Source organism: Lathamus discolor, chromosome 5 (assembly GCF_037157495.1).
Source record: "Lathamus discolor isolate bLatDis1 chromosome 5, bLatDis1.hap1, whole genome shotgun sequence".
Lineage (NCBI taxonomy): Eukaryota > Metazoa > Chordata > Aves > Psittaciformes > Psittacidae > Lathamus > Lathamus discolor.
In genome coordinates, this window is record NC_088888.1 from 50521081 (window position 1) to 50538546 (window position 17466).

Here is a 17466-nt window from a genome sequence, read left to right on the forward strand (position 1 = left end):
CAGGGTTTTAGATAAGCTCGTCTAGGCAGGCTCTCTTTCTTTTGAAGAGTTGGACCAAATGATCTTTTTCAAGTCTTTTCCAACATGGGTTGTTCTATGATTTTATAAACTTTCTAAGAGAAAGGGTCAATACATGGCAGAGCACTGTGGATGAAAAGGCTGTGAAAATTCCATCTCTGGAAGATTTTTAAGAACAGTCTGTGATGGTATGGGTATAGTTTACCTTGCCTTAAAAAGGGGCAAATAGACTGCAGGTCAATTTGTAGTCCTGCGTCCTATGATTCTAAGTTAACTATCTCAAATAGACTTTTCTCTCAAGAGGTCATGTTGCTGCAACTACTAAAAGTGATATGCAGAATTAATTCTACGAGCTAGGCTGAGATAGGAAGGCTCTACCAGGCCATAAAAATAAGTTTGGACAATGTAAACAAAAGATGAGAGCTATGAAACATCAAAATAACATAGTGATGCAAAATACATTAAAAAGCATAGTGAAAAGAGAGAAATTTCAAATCCATTCACTAGTAACTGGATCCATATATGTTACACAGGAGCGTGGACTGAAGTGTTGTACAGCTTTATCCAATAGTACAGAGAAGTAGGCTGCAGTGTGGAAATGGAAAACCAAAACCAAGAGAAGGTGATTCAATAAGCAGTATAAGAAAGCTTCAGAGTTGGGGTAATAAAATAAAAAAAGTAAATCTTTCAGCCTTGTGAGAATCTGCAGGCCCAAGTCAAAGAAATGATAAGAGACCAGGCACATGTAAAAGTAGAATAACTGAACTGGGAGGTATAATGCTGAAATGGAGAATGATGGAAAATTACTGTATCTGATAGGTAGAACCTGACTACCAATGATCTTAGAATACTGACAATAATATAATGACCATATGCAAGAAAAAGTTTGCAAAATCATACAAACACCCAGCAAGTAACCTTATCCATCAAAATACCAAAGAGATGAGAATAGTAAAAGTATCTAGTAAATATATCAGGAGTAAACCAATTAACATTCATACTGTTATTTTCCAATACATTGATCGTATGTAAAGTAGGCTTTCCATCTGACTGATTTATGTACCTGCATCTACTGTCTTTGCCCTTGATGTGGTCAGGTTGCTATGTCCTTGTTTTACATGGCTTTTTTGCAGTGACAGGAAACCAGCATTAAAACACTTGGGTATTAAGTTCTGCGTCCTGCAGCAAAAGACAGCTATATTCTCTTGCAGCAATAAGTAATAGCAGCTGCCTTTAGATTACCTATTTTAACAGAAAGGGGATACAGAAAGACCAGAATAAGCAGCTGTACCAGGCAAGGAAAAAATGGTACAAAACCAGAAAGAGAAGACACTACCACATTAAACACATTCTGGCAGCATTCCGAAAGTATAGTGAGAAAGCCTGAGAGAAAAACAGAGTACAGAAGGAAAAAGGGAGGATCAAGGACAATTCCTAGATTTCTGGTCTCTGAAAGAAGCTAAGAACTGAATTAAGAAATGTATAATGAAATCAGAAGCTATTAAAAGAAAAACTTTTTGCCCATAACTTCTTTCTAAATGAAGTCATGCCTGTACTCAGAATTGAGAGGTATGTAAGTAGGAGTTAGAAAATGTAGCATTGATAAAATGTACATAGAAACAATGGCTAAAATAGACACGTATGCATTATGAGAGGGTAAAGATACATAAAAATCCTGCCAAAATGTGATTCTTAATGATGTCTTGGAGATGGGGAGTCAGGTAGAAAAGTATCTTCAGTCAAGTCCTGGTTTCTTGCTCAACAGAACAGTCAGAAATGAGAGAACACTTAGATCTTGTCTCTGACAAGTACCTAAATTGCAGGGGTTTTATAACTACAAAAATTTTTACCAGTAATCTGTGTTCTTGCTTCGCATATTACTTAAGGAAGAACGTTTATGAAAAAATGTGTTCTGTTCATTATGATTTCAATCATCAAACCATTTGGATGATTAATTAGTCATTTTCTTCACTAAGTTTCATTCTGAGTTCATTTTACTGAGAAATGAATCTGAAATGCCAACTTACATTGACTTCTAAAGCATCTTTACAAACCTTATATGTCACTTTGACAAGATAGTGTGTCTAAGACAAATTAAATCTGAAGTTTTTATTTTGCTGGGCAGATACAAGAATCTGCCTATACCACAGTACAAACACATTATTACAATGAAGGCAGAATTACCAATAACTCTGTGCCCATCACTGCAGAAATAAACTGCACGTTAGGTTGAACACAGAATTTCAGTACAGAACTGAGACTTCTCAAGTTATTTGGTCTCAGATTGTTTCACAGCAAAATGAAGCCCAGTCATAACTTAGCCCATCTTTCTTGAATAAAGCTTAAAACTTGCTGCAAGATATCTTGCTTTTGATTGCTATTAGAACATGCTCAAGCCCAAGCACCTCTCTACAGAAAACTCTTCATATGCACTGGCCAAGTGCAACACATTCAACTGGATCACACAGATCCTTCCTAAATAGGCAGGCTCTTGTACTTCAGTACAAGTCCAAAATTGTGTTATCCCTTTGCTAATCACAAAAGAATAATACAAAAAAAAAAATTACTTTGATATAAAAATAAAACCCCAGTAATGTTTATAATAAATACTGTTTGCAAAATTGCTGTGAAGACAAGCAACTTTACATTGTTTCATTTAACTCTCAGATACCTTCAGAGAAGCTCTAGCAAGATTCCACATCAGATTGATTAGAAACAAATACCAACAAGCATGTGCAACAACATATTTGCAATGAAACTACTGATGTATTTCCTAAGTTAAAAAATGGTAACTGTTTTCCTGACAAGAGTAATGATTCTTATCAAGAAACCACTGGAAACATGGAAAGAGATTAAAACCTTAGTAAAATACTTAAGGATAAAATACCCCAGTGAGATAAACAATGATTAAAAAGATAGGCTTGAAAGCTTTGAAAATAGAATTATGAGAAGCTACCCAAGGACTAAAATCTCCAAACCAACCTGCTAAAAAAAATAAAACCCTTTAAAGAAAGAAAAGATACCAGGTGGAACACATTAAGTTGTACAGGATAAATGGCTTTTTAAAAAATAAGATTGTGGCAAGTAGCCTACAAATAAAAAAATATTAATCACAGGACACAACAGGGAAAATCTGGAGCTTTATTATTCTTTATTAAATCTTACTGTATAGCTAACAAACAGCACAGAAGGAAAACAGTCTAATTTAAAATGAATACAAAGATGCACTAACCATACAAGGGGAACAATGATATTGCACTGAGTTGCAAGCAAATTCTAACTCAAGTATCCATGTCAGAACATGTCAGAAAAATCAGATTTAATGACGTGCTGTTACACTGCCATCCTGCGGCAAGGTACCTGCAGCTGTGAACATAATACAGTTTTGCAGATGATAGTCTGTCTTTCAAAAAAGCAAGGTTTAGCATTCTTGTTCTGAAGACATGAACACATCAGTAGAGATTTAGCTATACCTCAAGGCATACTGCTGAAGAAACACTAACCACACTGATACTGCAATCAAAATTTTGCTTTGGAAGGCTCATTATCTGGAAAGACAACTGAACCTACGGCTTTTGAAACCTATTTTTCTGGCTGTTAAACAGGATGAGTTTATCTTTTTTCTCATGTTGTAAAGGTATAACACATTATAAATAGGTCATTTAGTATGTTGAACATACTGACATACAACCTAAGATATGAGAGAGTGTGACTCTCCTACTAACTTCATCCTATTTAAACTGAAAAATAAAATTACTCATTAAAAATGTAGGAATCTTACATTTCCTATTAATACCAGATCCTAAGATTGTGCCGCTTCCTAGTTCCAGCCTTGCTCCAAGTCTCTGACTAATATGACTCAAACGAAGGCTTGAGTTTCTTAAAATACTTCAAAGTCCTAAACTGGAAACATCTTCAAATAGAAAAAAGTTTTGGTGGTTTTTCTTTTTTTTCCATGTTTTTCTGAATTTTAATAATTTTCTGGTTTTGGCCTACAACTAAAAACTGTAGTAAACTGTGAAATGTCTTCTGCATTATAGAATTTTAACTCTGGGAGAACTGTCACCCACAACAAGGTGATAAAACAGAAGGAAAAAAAATCCACGGCAATAATTGTTTCCTGTCCCACTCACGAAAAAATTTCAAAATGGTAACTGTGGCTCAACAAAGTGAATGAGGATAAAGGACATCCTTATACACATGCAAAAGCTCTCTTCTGAGAAAGGACTGAGTACGTTACATGCTTATATATTCCCCTGAAATAAGGGCACTTACTTTAAGAACAGGAGGCAAGTCAAGGATTGAACTTACATGGCTATCTCTTCAGCTGAAATTGCTCAAGTTCTCTGAGAGAAGGCCACAAAAATGTACACTGCCAGATAAACATGTATAGGCATTTATACTTCCAATATCTGCATATTTAGGAAACACCAGCTTTCCAAAACAGTTAGACCTTATGACTTGCTTTCAAAGCAAAGCAATGCAAATTGGCATGCAAGATACAATAATCTCAGGATGTAGAACATCTTGCACAATTGGTCTCCAAGCTTATTTTAAAAAGTTATTGATTGACTTTAATTTTTGTGACGTATCTTTCTTTTAGCAATATATTAAAATTCTTCATGAGTTGCCTCATAAATTACTTAAGCTTCAATTTATGCCAAACAATCAGCTTATTTGCTCAGAAAATCCAAAACCAGAAAAGGAATTATATTTGACTATAAAGTAATATCTAACATCTAACTTTTGCCAAAATATCACTGCATCTATAGAGCTGAGAGCCCAACCCCAAATACTGTTTCTATTTTGTACACTCAAGTGACATCTAGAGGTTGTCCTTTGCACGTAATAGATTTTACCTTTTTGTAGAAAGTCAGGCTCTGACAAGAATCTTGATGCATTCTCCATCATTCTGAAATGCCCAATTTTCAGAATACACCTGTTATCTACATGCTTTCTACCTGTACACTACAATACTTCTACAATACACTACTTCCACTGCTGTGCACATCCCTGTCTACTTCCCACATACAGCAGATGTAAGTAATAGGAAGCCTTCCATACACAAGCCCCTGCAACTGAAAAGTCAGGTGACATTGTGAACACATGCTTTTCAATCCATTGAAAAACTCCATGCATCCACAATAACTGTTCTATCTTTTCACAAGTCTGTTTTTCCTCCTTCCAGCACAACAGGACTTGCACACTTGTCCATGCTTTTGGGCAGGATGTGCTCTGTTTGGAATATGTTCTCTTTGGTCTGTTCCGCAGGCCACCTAAGTACAGACAAAACTCATCCTATTCTTATGGGGGCTGTCCAAGTTCCCAGTGTGGATTTCTTAGAAGCTGCTTCTGACTTCCACTGCCCTTGCAATAATGACTGAAGTCTAAATCTTCTTAAATTCACTGCCAGGAAATGGAACAGTGGATATTCATGACACTGATGTTGGAATATACATTGCAACAATTTTAGCTGTAGTGAAAGTGTGATTAGAAACCTTAAGAATTGCTTAGTATCAGCAGATAATGTTTGCACTATGCAAAGTGCATATAGGAAGAAACATGGGGGAAAAAATTCTCTAGATCAGCATTACAAACCTTGGCTTACGGTAGCTTTCTACCTGGAATATTCTTAACCATAGAATAGCAGTATTTAACTATCCCAGGCTGAGGGTACCAAATTTAACACAGACTTACATTTTTAGTTTTATCACAAAATCTGTTCTTTATGACTAAGACCTGCAGCGTTTCCTTCTGCTTGTCCCCTCAAACACCTCAGGTCTTTCATAGTTGTAATGGCCACAGAACTTTTTATGATGTTCTTATGAAACAAGTATTCCCAGAAACCTGTCACAAGTTTGTACCAGCAATAAGGAATCTTGCTGATGTTTTAGTGCCAGGTTTATTTAGCGGCCTTGTAGCCCATTACTGCTGCTGACAGGTCAAATCTTAGACAATATCAAATCTGCTATGTAAGTGATTAAAAATGAGTGGTTTTGAATTAACCATAACTGAGCCTTCCAGCTGCCATATGGCATCCACTCTGCCGGGCTCAGCTCTCACCCAAGCCCTGCGGGTCTTGCATGAATTTGGCTTTTAACAGATTTGAAAAGTAAGGTCTTTCTTCAGCCTTGGTGTCAGAAAAGCTATTGGGCAATAGCCTCAACACTCATTCTTCTAAGAATTACAATCCTACGTACAGTAGAATTTTAAATGGTCAACATCAACCTGTATATCTTAGTCCCATGCAAGCCTGTTGGCTGGTCATATCCAGCAATATATTCTGCCACTCCTGTTGTCCCAATTATTAGAAGAACTTTAATCATAACCTAAAAGCTTCACTACAGTGAAGAGAACCAGTCATTCATTTAATTAGCTATGAGCCTGCCCCAGAAAGCCTTCTTCCTAAATTACTGGCATAGAAGGCCCAGCAATACCATTAGCTTTACAGTTCCTTCCATCTCAACCATACACAAACCACACCAAAAAAAAAAAAACCCAAGTGACTCTCAGCTTACAGAAGTCCTGCCTCAAATTCCCCTTGCTTCAGTTGTTCTCTCCACTAGCCTCAGAGGATACAGGATGACCTCTTTAGCCTTTACTCTCTGGAAGCCTTTATCTAATTCTAGGCTCTTTCCTCATTCGTAAGCAAGTGACTCTATTATACAGTAAATGTACCACTACACACTCTCCAGCCTTGTTACTACAGCCCTCTCCCTAGCAGTGTGGCTGTGGGAGCATCTAGCAGTGTAATTATTTTTCTTCCTAATGTAACAGTGACTCTCTTGAAGGACTAAACATGTTGAGCTATAAAAAAACCCAAAAAACAAAAAAAACAAAAACATGCAGAGAGATATCCCAAATAACTAGGATGAAGACTTCATTGAGATGGCACTTCAGGCTGTGTTAAGAGTACCTGTGTACGTGCACCATATGTAGGCTTGTGTTTTCCGGGGAGAACAGTGCTTATGCAGCGTTATATTAGATAACTGCAAAACTCTTCAAGGAAGCTTTCAGGTTACTGTCCGAGGTGGCATATGGAAAGCTTTTGGGAGTCTGTCTTCACCGGTCATTGTCCTATAATGGATTTTCATTAAAACATCTAGTTTTCAGCACAGTTTGTGAGATCATGGCTGACAAGCTAGGTATGGACCTGTTTGTTTCCTGACTGCACTGGACTTTTTAGGATTGATACTGGCATTTATAAAAGAAGGTATGGAAGAGGCAGCTTTTCTGCTGCATCCTAAACAACTTGTGAAGATAACATAAGGCTAATGAAACAATCACAGTAATCACACACCAGTACTCTCTTGAAGAACCATGATGCCATTTTCTCTACATTGAAAGTCGGGGCTAGCATTTGAATTACAGTGTACAAAATATCTATGTTGGTTTCTTTGTTTGTCTTTTTACCCTGCTTCGCTACATAGAGTGTGCTGTAATCAGGAATGGGTTCCTATTAATTAATGATTACATGAGAATCCTTTGCAGTCATCCTACCTATACTGAAAATTTGCATGAAGTTTCAATCTTTTGCTGCAACTTATTGGAACCACAACACTAAACATTAAAATAAAGGTGGCTGTTGACTAGGATGTCAACTTTATGACCTGAGACCATTTTACGTGTCTTGACTACTGTAAAAGCCAGCACTAGAACTGCCATATAATTGTATGTCAATTATAAACATAACAAATGTCATAATCATGCAACTTAGCTAGGAATGGACATCTGGATTTCTGGTTATCTGGACCAACTTCTTGTTCAATGCAAAGCCAACTTCAAAGTGAGATCAGGCTGTTCAAGGCTGTTACTTAATCAAGTTTTGGGTTATTACCAAGGACAGAGATAGAATCATAGAATCATAGAATAGTTAGGGTTGGAAAGGACCTTAAGATCATCTAGATCCAGCCCTCTGCCATGGGCAGCGACACCTCACACTAAACCACATCACATGCCACCTAAGACTCTGTCCAACCTGACCTTGGACACCACCAGGGATGGAGCATTTACCACCTCTTTGGGCAACCTGTTCCAGTGTCTCACAACCCTCACAGTAAAGAACTTCCCTTGTTTAAGTTTAAAACCATTACCCCTTGTCATGTCACTACATGACAAGTGAAGAGTCCCTCTCTGGCATCCTTGCAGGCCCCCTTCAGATACTGGAAGGCTGCTATGAGGTCTCCACGCGGCCTTCTCTTCTCCAGGCTGAACAGCCCCAGCTTTCTCAGACTGTCTTCATACAGCAGGTGCTCCAGTCCCCTGATCATCCTCGTGGCCCTTCTCTGGATTTGCCCCAATAGCTCCATGTCTTTTTTATGTTGAGGACACCAGAACTGCACACAGTACTCCAAGTGAGGTCTCACGAGAGCAGAACAGAGGGGCAGGATCACCTCCTTCGACCTGCTGCATGCTCCTTTTGATGCGGCCCAGGATACAATCTCCTTGTATACTATAAGGACAGAGAATAAAGATACACTAAGGACAGAAAGCAGCAATAGAAATGCTGAAGAGCTACCTTTTTAAAACTCTGTTATGCCAAGGCAATCCAGGACACCGGCGTATGAAAAGAAATACCTCTACATCTCACTTGAGTGCATATAAGTATTTGAGAAACTGAAGGATAGGTAAGTACCAGAAACAGATAACAGCATCTGTTACTGGCAATACTTGAGAAGCAAAGTTTCAAATGTGTATTCTGGCAGCTGGTACAACTCTTTGACAGAATTTGAGGGGCACTACACTTAGGAACCATGTCATGATCACAGCATCACAAGCATTAGCCCACCTTTAGGTTGTACAAATAGCACATGGTCAAATGAATTTTACCCAAATTTACTGCTGAAAAAATATGGCCACACTTATCCAAAACCTGCATTAACATCGAGTCTTCTAGCGTTTGAAGGGACCTTTGACATCTACAATTTTTATTACTCACATGAACTAACAGTACTTGCATGACAGCAATGAGGAGTTACTATTTCTAGGGGGAAAACACAAAACAAAACACAACAAACAAAACAACTCCCCACACTGTCTAAATTAGCTACTAAATCAGACAAGAAATAGAAGTTTCTGCAGTATTCACATAACTTCAGGACATGCATTTGTGCTGCCAATTGCAAAAAGCTGATGTCCATTTCAAACATTTCGTAAGACACCTTCCTCACGCCAATAAAGCCTATTACTCAGAAGCTTTACACTTCCCCAAGTGCTATTTTGTACTTATGACTTTTTTTTTTCCTAAATGGACGATACAGTATCCCTGAAGGGCTCCCCAATTTCTAAACCTTTTCAGTGTCTTTTTTACTCCGTTCCAACCCCATGTTTTCAGTTTGCTCACCTAAGCACCGAGATTCCTGTGTTTTACAGAACTCGCTGTGCTAGCTGCCTGTCGTGTAACGCACACCGCTTTCCTATCAGGAGACCTCTCTCGTTTCCCGCTGCCGCCGGGTAGGAGCAGCGGGAACGGGCGGGCGCCAACCGCTGGCGAGGACGGCTACTGGCACTCGCTGCTTACTGCTTCTTGGCTCCCACCCCAACGGCTCCGCCAGACACCGCCAGCCGCACTGGGTGGCGGGCCCGGCGGCGGGCACCATAGCCGGGCTGTCCTCACAAGCCGCCGCCAGGGGAGGGCGACACCGCGCGGCAAACGCGCGGCAGGATCACCGGCGCGGGCGGCTCTCCTTCCGACACCAGGCTTAGGCCCAAACCCGCAGCCACCACCACCTCGGGACGCCCGGACCGAACGCTACCGCCTCCCGGCCCCGCCAGCGCAGAGAAACGCCGTAAGGCGAGCTCGCGTCGCGCATGCGCACAAGGACGGGCTTGTCGCTGCCTCAGGGTGCCTGCCTCATCCCCGCGGCACTGCCCGCACCGGGCGAGCACCGGCGCCTCGCGCCGCAAGGCTCGATCACGCATGCCCGCTGCCGCCCGTTTCCAGCGGGAAAATACGGTGCACCACTGAAACCGTCCCGGCAAGCTCGCGGTGCCGCCGTTCCGGACCCTCCTCGCCCCGATGCCCTGCGCGCATGCGCGCCTTGTGCTGTTTCCGTGGCAGCTGCGGTTGTTTTCGGCAAAACCACCTGCGCGGAACCGCGGGGGGGGAGGAGGCGCGCAGGGCGAGACCACCGGTGGGGAAAAAAGGGGGCGAGGCCGCCGCCGCAGAGGGCTGGCAGCGGCGCTGCTGCGGAAGCGGATGGGCCCGCCGTGAGTTATGCTCTTGCGCCGCGCCTTGGGTAGGAAAGGGGGGCTGCGTAGGGCGGGCGTCCCGCCGGGTCCTGCCGCCGCCGCGGCTCGTCCTGGTGCGCGGCAGCAGAGGCGGGTAGGCTGGGGCACGCCTTCGCGCCGCTGTTCCCTCCCTCGGCCGCCGCGCCGGCTGACCCTCTCCTCTCCTCTCCCCCCCTGCCTTCCTCGCACGGGGCGGGGGGCTCAGCCGCGGGCTCGGCGAGCCGTTACGGAGCGCGCCGCGGCGCCGGCCGTTGGCGGGCGCGGGAACGCGCGGGCGGCCGCGGCGCGCTCCGGCGATTAGCGGGAGTTGGGCCCCGCAGCCGGCGGCCTCGGGGGGCAGCGCGTCCGCCGGCCCGCAGGTGTGGGTGCAGGGGCGTCACTTGGCCGGCGGGTGTTGCCTCCGCTCTCTCGGTACCCTCTCCGCGAGACTGCGTACCCCGCCACTCGTGAAAGTACGGGGCTTCTGCGTGCCTGGCGGGTTGGAGCGCGAAGCAGTGATGCGTCCAACGCGTGAGGAATGTGCATCTGCACAGTAAATGCCGTTAATGCCATTAGTCCAGAAGTGTGCGCTGCAAATGTGCCGTTGTATTTTTATTGTTTACCAGGGTTCCTCTGCACAAAGCAAAATGCCACTTCGTCAGTTAAATCCTTACGTCGGTCCGTTGATGTGAACCCATTTTTGTAGTGAGGATCTAAGACAGAGTCTTAAAACATAGTAAACTATATAAGCCAGCCTTGTTGCCTTACACAGAACCGAAGTCCATAGTTTTGCCGTCAGGGTAGACAGACTCTTTGCGGCCTTCTCCTAACAGTGAAAGGTGCCCGGTCTTCTGGGGGAAAAAGCAGCAGTTACTTTGAAGCTAAACCTTTCGCAGTTACTGTTATAGAATTCATATGGGTAGCGCCAACTTTTTTAAACATCCTTCTCAGTTAGAGTGAGCATGAGTTTTTTGCAGGCGCATCTAAACCTGTAGAAAGCTACTGCTCTTGTGGCATCTATTTGATGCGCAAGTACATAGGTATTTACGTGATAATAATAATAAAGCTGTCAGTTTTCTGGACTTAAATGCTGAATTTTCATGAATAAAACCAGACTGGTTTTTGATGTCACACAATCAGTGAAGAGGAATAGATTCAACTCGGTGCCATTTTACTGTATAATTACAGTAAAATATAAAAGTAAAGCTTTTTCCGATCTCAAAGTAGTGATACATACAGATAGCTGAATTGGAAACCTACTAGTTAAACCCAAGATTTCCCACTGTGATTACTAATCTCATCTAGAAGATGGCCTGATGTTCTACTTGGTTTTAGGCACTGAAGATTACATTCACTTTTTGCAACAAAAGGAGGGATTTAGTTCATGAAAATCCTGAAGTGTGCAATTATATTTTGTCTACTCAAGTTTCCTAAACAGTCCTAATTAGGTAGGAAATTTGTCACTTCCCATTTTATAGTACAGATTCTGTATATTCTGCTTCATTATAGTATAGATTTGATTTTGGTGAAAAACCTCTACCTATATTATTAGAAACGTGTTTTTTTTCGTGAATAGTGGGATTTGTTGCATGTTTTGCATAGAGAATTCCTGTATACGCAAGCAGAATATAGCAACTCAGTATTGTACAATACTGTGAAAATAGCAAGAATTTAATGTAGAATCACATTTATGAATACAGGTGGAGTATTAGTGAGGAGCAAGTTAGGTGATTGTCAGGAAGGTATACAGTAATTCTTGGAAGTTTGGTCTTCAGTATTTTGTTTTCCTGGTTATTCTTGATGGCTGGAATATGCCACTGTTCCAAGTATGTATTTTTATCATTCCTGGATTGCCTCGTATTAACTAACATGAAAGAGATCAAATCTGATCAGGCAAAAATACATTTTACAAGATTAATCTTAATGATAACTGAATTTATTCAGATTAGGGCACTGTGGTTGCTGACCTTTGATAGAAGATTAAATCCTCACCAATTTAAGGTGAGATTACACTGGGTAAATAGGCTTGTTCTTATCCTTGTTGATTAATGATCTATATTTACACAAGAGTAATAGTTGCTTTAATGCACCATGTTAAAGGTCATGTAATTTTAATTTGGAAATGTGTATAAAATAATAGCACTCTCATTAGAGGACTTTATGTCTTGATTTTATTGCTGCAAGAGGATCGACTTTTACTGAGTAAGTATAGGTAAACAGAAAACTATGCTCTCTGGTGAGTTTGGCAAGTCTGTTCATTTTACAAAGAATGCTGGTAGATATGAGGTGAGCCTATCCTTTGGAAAGGTGTTTATTCCATTATAGACAAAACTATCTGCAAAATAAATTTATAATAAATTTTAATTTAATAATTTAATAAATTATTTAATTTAATAGTTTTTTGTAGTGTGATTTAAACATTGACCATAAAATTCTTTCCATACTTGGAAGACGTGTGTACTTTATGTTGCTATTGTGTTCTACATTGCCTCTCATATTTTTTATTTTAAATTTAAGAGCACTTGAACATTTAATTTCTTGCTTGTTATTATTTTTCTAAGGGGTGGTTAAGCTAATTATAAGAGACTTTACTATGCTCCTGCAATCCTCAGGGAATGATTAAAGTTGTAGAATTAGCTGTTTTTTATAACTGTAATTAATTTTTTTACTCTTTCATATTAAAAGTATTTTCCAGCCAATTGTGAAATGACTACTTGAAAAGAAGCATTTAATAACTGTCGTTCTTTTAAAACAGCCTTTTGGTATAACCAAGTATAAATTGCAACCCATACTTTTCAATAATATTTTCTGTTTTCATTTTTTTAAGAACTTTCTAACTGTTACTGTTTTAGTTGTGACAGTAAAGCTTTGCTTTACCCGTCAAAAGATATTTTAATTACTTAATATTTAAATACTGTTACCCTGTCAGTGCCATGATGAAGCATATTACAGAACAAGCAATTTTTTATTTCTTCCTATGAAATCACTTCTGGTCGTCCTTGCTTGTTTCAGACATCCTTAGATTGTTGGATACTTAGCATAAATGCTTTGCTTCATACATGAAATAAACTAACGACACCTGGCAGCAGACTAATCAGCCCTTCTTTAATCCCAAACCAACCCTAGCACTTTCCTTTTTTTTTTTTTTTCAGGTTATTTTGGCTAGCCAGCAGGCTGAACTACTGTAAGTAACATGTATGAAATTAACTGAAACTATGTAGGCTGTGGGGGACAAGGAAGAAGCAAGTAACACTATGAAAAAGATATCATACCATCTGAGAGTATGGTAGTGCAGATGCTTGGGGTAGCCTGTGCTCGCTCTTATATTGATAGGAGATGTGTGCCTAGGAGTGATTTTCAGTGTTGAAGCCAAGTGGTATCTTGGGCCCACTTTAGTACTATTAAACTCTTTTAGACCCAAATCAGGGTGGCTGCATGAAAACTGCTTATTAATAATCATCTATACGAACTCCTAAACTGTACCCAGAATTGCTTGAACCAAACTGGTGCAGCCAGCAATGCAGTTATATAGCCTGGCAGTTTTTAATAGTATGTCTTAATTTATTAGGGGAAGTGTAGTCTGGGTGTCCAGTGAATGTGAGTTAATGGTATCTATAAGAAGGCATTACCTAGGAAGAGCTTGAAACTGTTGCTCAGTGGGCTGTGAGAGAAAGAGGTATGATAGTTTATTGCATGGAAGGCTAAGGAGAACATAACACATTGATAGAAAGCTAGGTTTCATTAGTTCCATTGTTTACAAAACAGCTTTTTGTATTAAAGGCTTTTGTAAAACATTCTGAATTTTCTTGATGAAAAGATAAAGCTGTGTAGTATTTTTATGTGCCTTCAAGCTTTGTTTGGATTACATTTGCAGGCTTTTCTCCACAGTCAGGAAAGCCTAACATTTTTCTTTAGAGAAATGTTTCATGTAATTGCTTGTCTGCTTTATGTAAAACACAAATGCTTTATGTAAACATAAATATTTAGAGAGTTATGATAAAGTTAGATTTGCTGGTAGATATCAATATTTGCATTGAAGAATTTTATTTATCAAGCCTAAGGGCAATTGGTGAGGGTCACCGACAAGCCAAGGAAAATGTAAGTGAAACAGCTTAATAGTATTGTCAGAGAAATTCTGGATGCTCTAGAAATACCAAGATTGCAGGTTTTTATATTCTTTATCTTGAGGCCCTAATGCTCAAACTGGCAGCTTTGAAGAACAGAAGCTTCTTGGAAATGTTTATGTTCTTTTTTTGCAGGTATCATTCTGCAAGACCAAGATTTAAATGGTCTGGCAGGCGCATTTGCTGAAGCTTTGCTATGCAAACTCTTCCAGTTATTTATGGTAGATTGTACATATATATGATAATGTATATTTGTATTTGACTACATTGCACATAGTGAATCATTGTCTCAAGTATGTCAGCCATATAACTTTGTTTCTTTACCATGTAACGGTATATTTTCTGTGCTTAGGAAAATACACCTGGTTTTTTTTTCCCCTTTTTTTTTTATTCACTGCTCAAGTGACTTGGAAAGTCTTGGAAAGGGCTTCTGAGGCCTTTGCCTGTCAACCGGTTCACTTCTTAATTTTGCACCTATAATGTATTTACGCTTCCTTTAAAATCCTGTAACTCATGTAGGCTGTCTTTGAGAGATCACTGAGATTGTTAGGTAGAAATTTTCCACAGATCTGACACTGAGCCAGGTTTATAGAAATCAGTGCTACAGATTTCTTGCATGGATTTTGCAGGCTAGCTTACTTGTTGAATTAATCGAGCTTTTAACACAGGTCAAATAGCATTATACCTTTCCATACTTCAGTGTCCCTAAATCAGCTCTTTTGAAAACTCCTTTCTGATGCTAGGAGGGATGAGTGTGGAAAACTGTGGTACCAATGCCATAGGAACAGAGAACTAATCATAAATGTTTCTGGTGAGACACAGTTGTAGTTTTTGACTGAAAGGTAGTAGCATGTTTTCTGTTGTACAGCATTTGCTAAAATGGGTGAGTATATTACCCTCTTCACCAGAGATGCAGAGAAAAGCTGAGGTTTCCACGTTAATACTTGGTTACATTGGCTGAAGAATGTGGTGAATTTGCTGCTGTTGGTGGTAGAAAAGAGAATAGCTTGGAGAAGAGGAGACTGAGGGGTGACCTCATCAATGTTTACAAATATGTAAAGGGTAGGTGTCAGGATGATGGAGCTAGGCTTTTTTCAGTGATATCCAGTGATAGGACAAGGGGCAATGGGTGTAAACTGGAGCATAGGAAGTTCCACGTTAACATCAGGAAGAACTTCTTTACTGTAAGAGTGACAGAGCACTGGAACAGGTTGCCCAGGGGGGTTGTGGAGTCTCCTACACTGGAGATATTCAAGGCCCGCCTGGACAAGTTCCTGTGTGATGTACTGTAGGTTACCCTGCTCTTGCAGGGGGGTTGGACTAGATGATCTTTTTAGGTCCCTTCCAACCCTTGGGATTCTGTGATTCTGTGATTCTGTGAAAGCTATCAGCTGGCTACAATGGGACTTTTTGACGATGCTGTCAGGATAGGAACCTGATCAGAAAGGCTTCAATGTAGATGGCTTCATGGGTCATTATTATTTAAATAAACTGTAGGGTTTTTTAGAAGACTGGAGGCCTACAGTACTAATGTATTTGACTATTGCCCAGAAACATATAGCTAATCAAACGGCTGCTGTGTTGCTTTTTATTTACTCTCAAATAACAAGTATCAGATAGATGCAGAGACTCCTGAGCTGAGATTTGATGATAGCAGAGAACTTCTACTAACTTAGACAAATAGTTTAGAAATAAATATTTCCATAAAAGCCATGTGATCATCCTTGATATTAGCATGCATTCAGTTGTTACCTTCAAGTTATGAACCAATTATGGTAATGAAAGTTGTTAATTACTTTTAATAGAATGGTGAATTCTGAGGAAGCAGCTGGTGTGTTGAGGCACTTCTGAGGATTGAAAATGCCAGTAGGTAAGAAGACTATGTTTGATTTTTAATACATATCCTGTAGTCAGAACTAGATGCAAATGACAGAATTTACTTCTGTCTGTAATTTTTTAATGTTTCATTTGCTCTGTTTTGAGTCTGTGTTTATAGCTGATTTCCAAAGAGTTGTGGTGTTGTTTTGGGTTGGTTTGTGGTTTTTTTGTTTGTTTGTTTTAACTATTTATTTTTTTTATTCTTTAAATTTGGGGGTTTTGCAAAAATTTGTAATGACAATGGTAAATGTGCCCTAGCTGAGGATTCAACAGTCTCTTTCAGACATGTGCCAGATTGCATATTTAATTCTGTAGCTACAAATTAAGCATTACCTCAGGGCGGCTAGAACCTACTGCTGCTTCAAGGGTTGAAATGCTGCTAATAGCAGTATCACGATTCACAGAAAACAGGGACTCTGCTCCAGCTGATTTTGGATCACTGCATGCTCCTGCCTGTTGCAGATCTGTCTTGGGGTGATGCTTCTCTGGGATCCAGATTCAGTAAGAACCTAGAGCTGCTGCTTACTCTGGAGACAGTGACATCTGTTATCAGTGTGGTACCATTCATAAACAGTGAGGGCAATAATCTTCCCTCTGCTTAAGCTAGCCCGGTTTATGCTGATCCTGATGTTTTTGCTTTTCAAAATGTTTTTTCTTCAGGAAACAAGAGTTTATGGTGCCAGCTTTAGCAACAAGTAATATAGCCTGGTGTGTTTGTACAATGTTGCTGAGTTATCCTTGTGTGGTTTACTTTGTCAGTGGAAATTCTTAACTGAATGCTACACAAATTTCTTGGTAAACTTTCCCTGATAAAATAATTCTTGTTCTTCTCAATTTTAAAGCAAGATTACACACTTTTTTAGCGATGGTGATTATTGAGGTAGCAAATCATACTCTAGATTTCTTTCTGCAGTTGAAAGTGAGGCAAAGGCAAAAACCAGAGCCTGCTTTGAGGAGATCTTCAGACATCATGCTGGCCTAGCAGACACAAAGAAATCAAAGAAAAAGAAGTTTCAATCTGAAGAGAATATTGTGGTGAGTTTAAACACATGCAGGCTTTGGTTGGTTGCCTTCCTTAATGGGAAAAAGATCAAGACAATGTGTTGTAGAAAGGAGATGTAGGCATTAAAAAAAAAAAATTACAAAGCATATTTCTGCACATATCCTTTGTTTTTGAGGTATCTTTTATATGTTGTCTGTATACCAGCAATGAATCCTTGTAATTTGGAAGTATGCC

At 40.0% G+C, this 17466-nt stretch overlaps 1 protein-coding gene and 1 long non-coding RNA gene across 9 annotated transcripts in view; one reads left to right on the top strand and one right to left on the bottom strand.

Moving 5' to 3' along the window:
• Window positions 1-3145: 3145 nt before the first annotated feature.
• Window positions 3146-9945, bottom strand: LOC136015194 (uncharacterized). Its single transcript, XR_010613100.1, has 3 exons — window positions 9362-9945; window positions 5074-8470; window positions 3146-5019 (listed from the first exon to the last, which is right to left on the bottom strand). It is a non-coding gene; the product is annotated as an uncharacterized LOC136015194 (long non-coding RNA).
• A 181-nt stretch (window positions 9946-10126) lies between these two features.
• Window positions 10127-17466, top strand: part of AHI1 (Abelson helper integration site 1) — an 87785-nt gene continuing 80445 nt past the window's right edge. For 6 of the 8 annotated variants that reach the window (XR_010613099.1, XM_065680809.1, XM_065680812.1 and 3 more), the window contains exons 1-3: window positions 10170-10256; window positions 16157-16221; window positions 17143-17264. Coding sequence is in view for 7 of the 8 variants with exons in the window: in XM_065680809.1 (XP_065536881.1) it covers window positions 16212-16221; window positions 17143-17264 (132 nt within the window). In the remaining variant the exon portion in view is untranslated. Of the gene's footprint in view, window positions 10257-10283; window positions 10343-16156; window positions 16222-17142; window positions 17265-17466 lie in introns of those variants that run through there. The other 2 variants (XM_065680810.1, XM_065680811.1) reach the window with 2 other exon arrangements.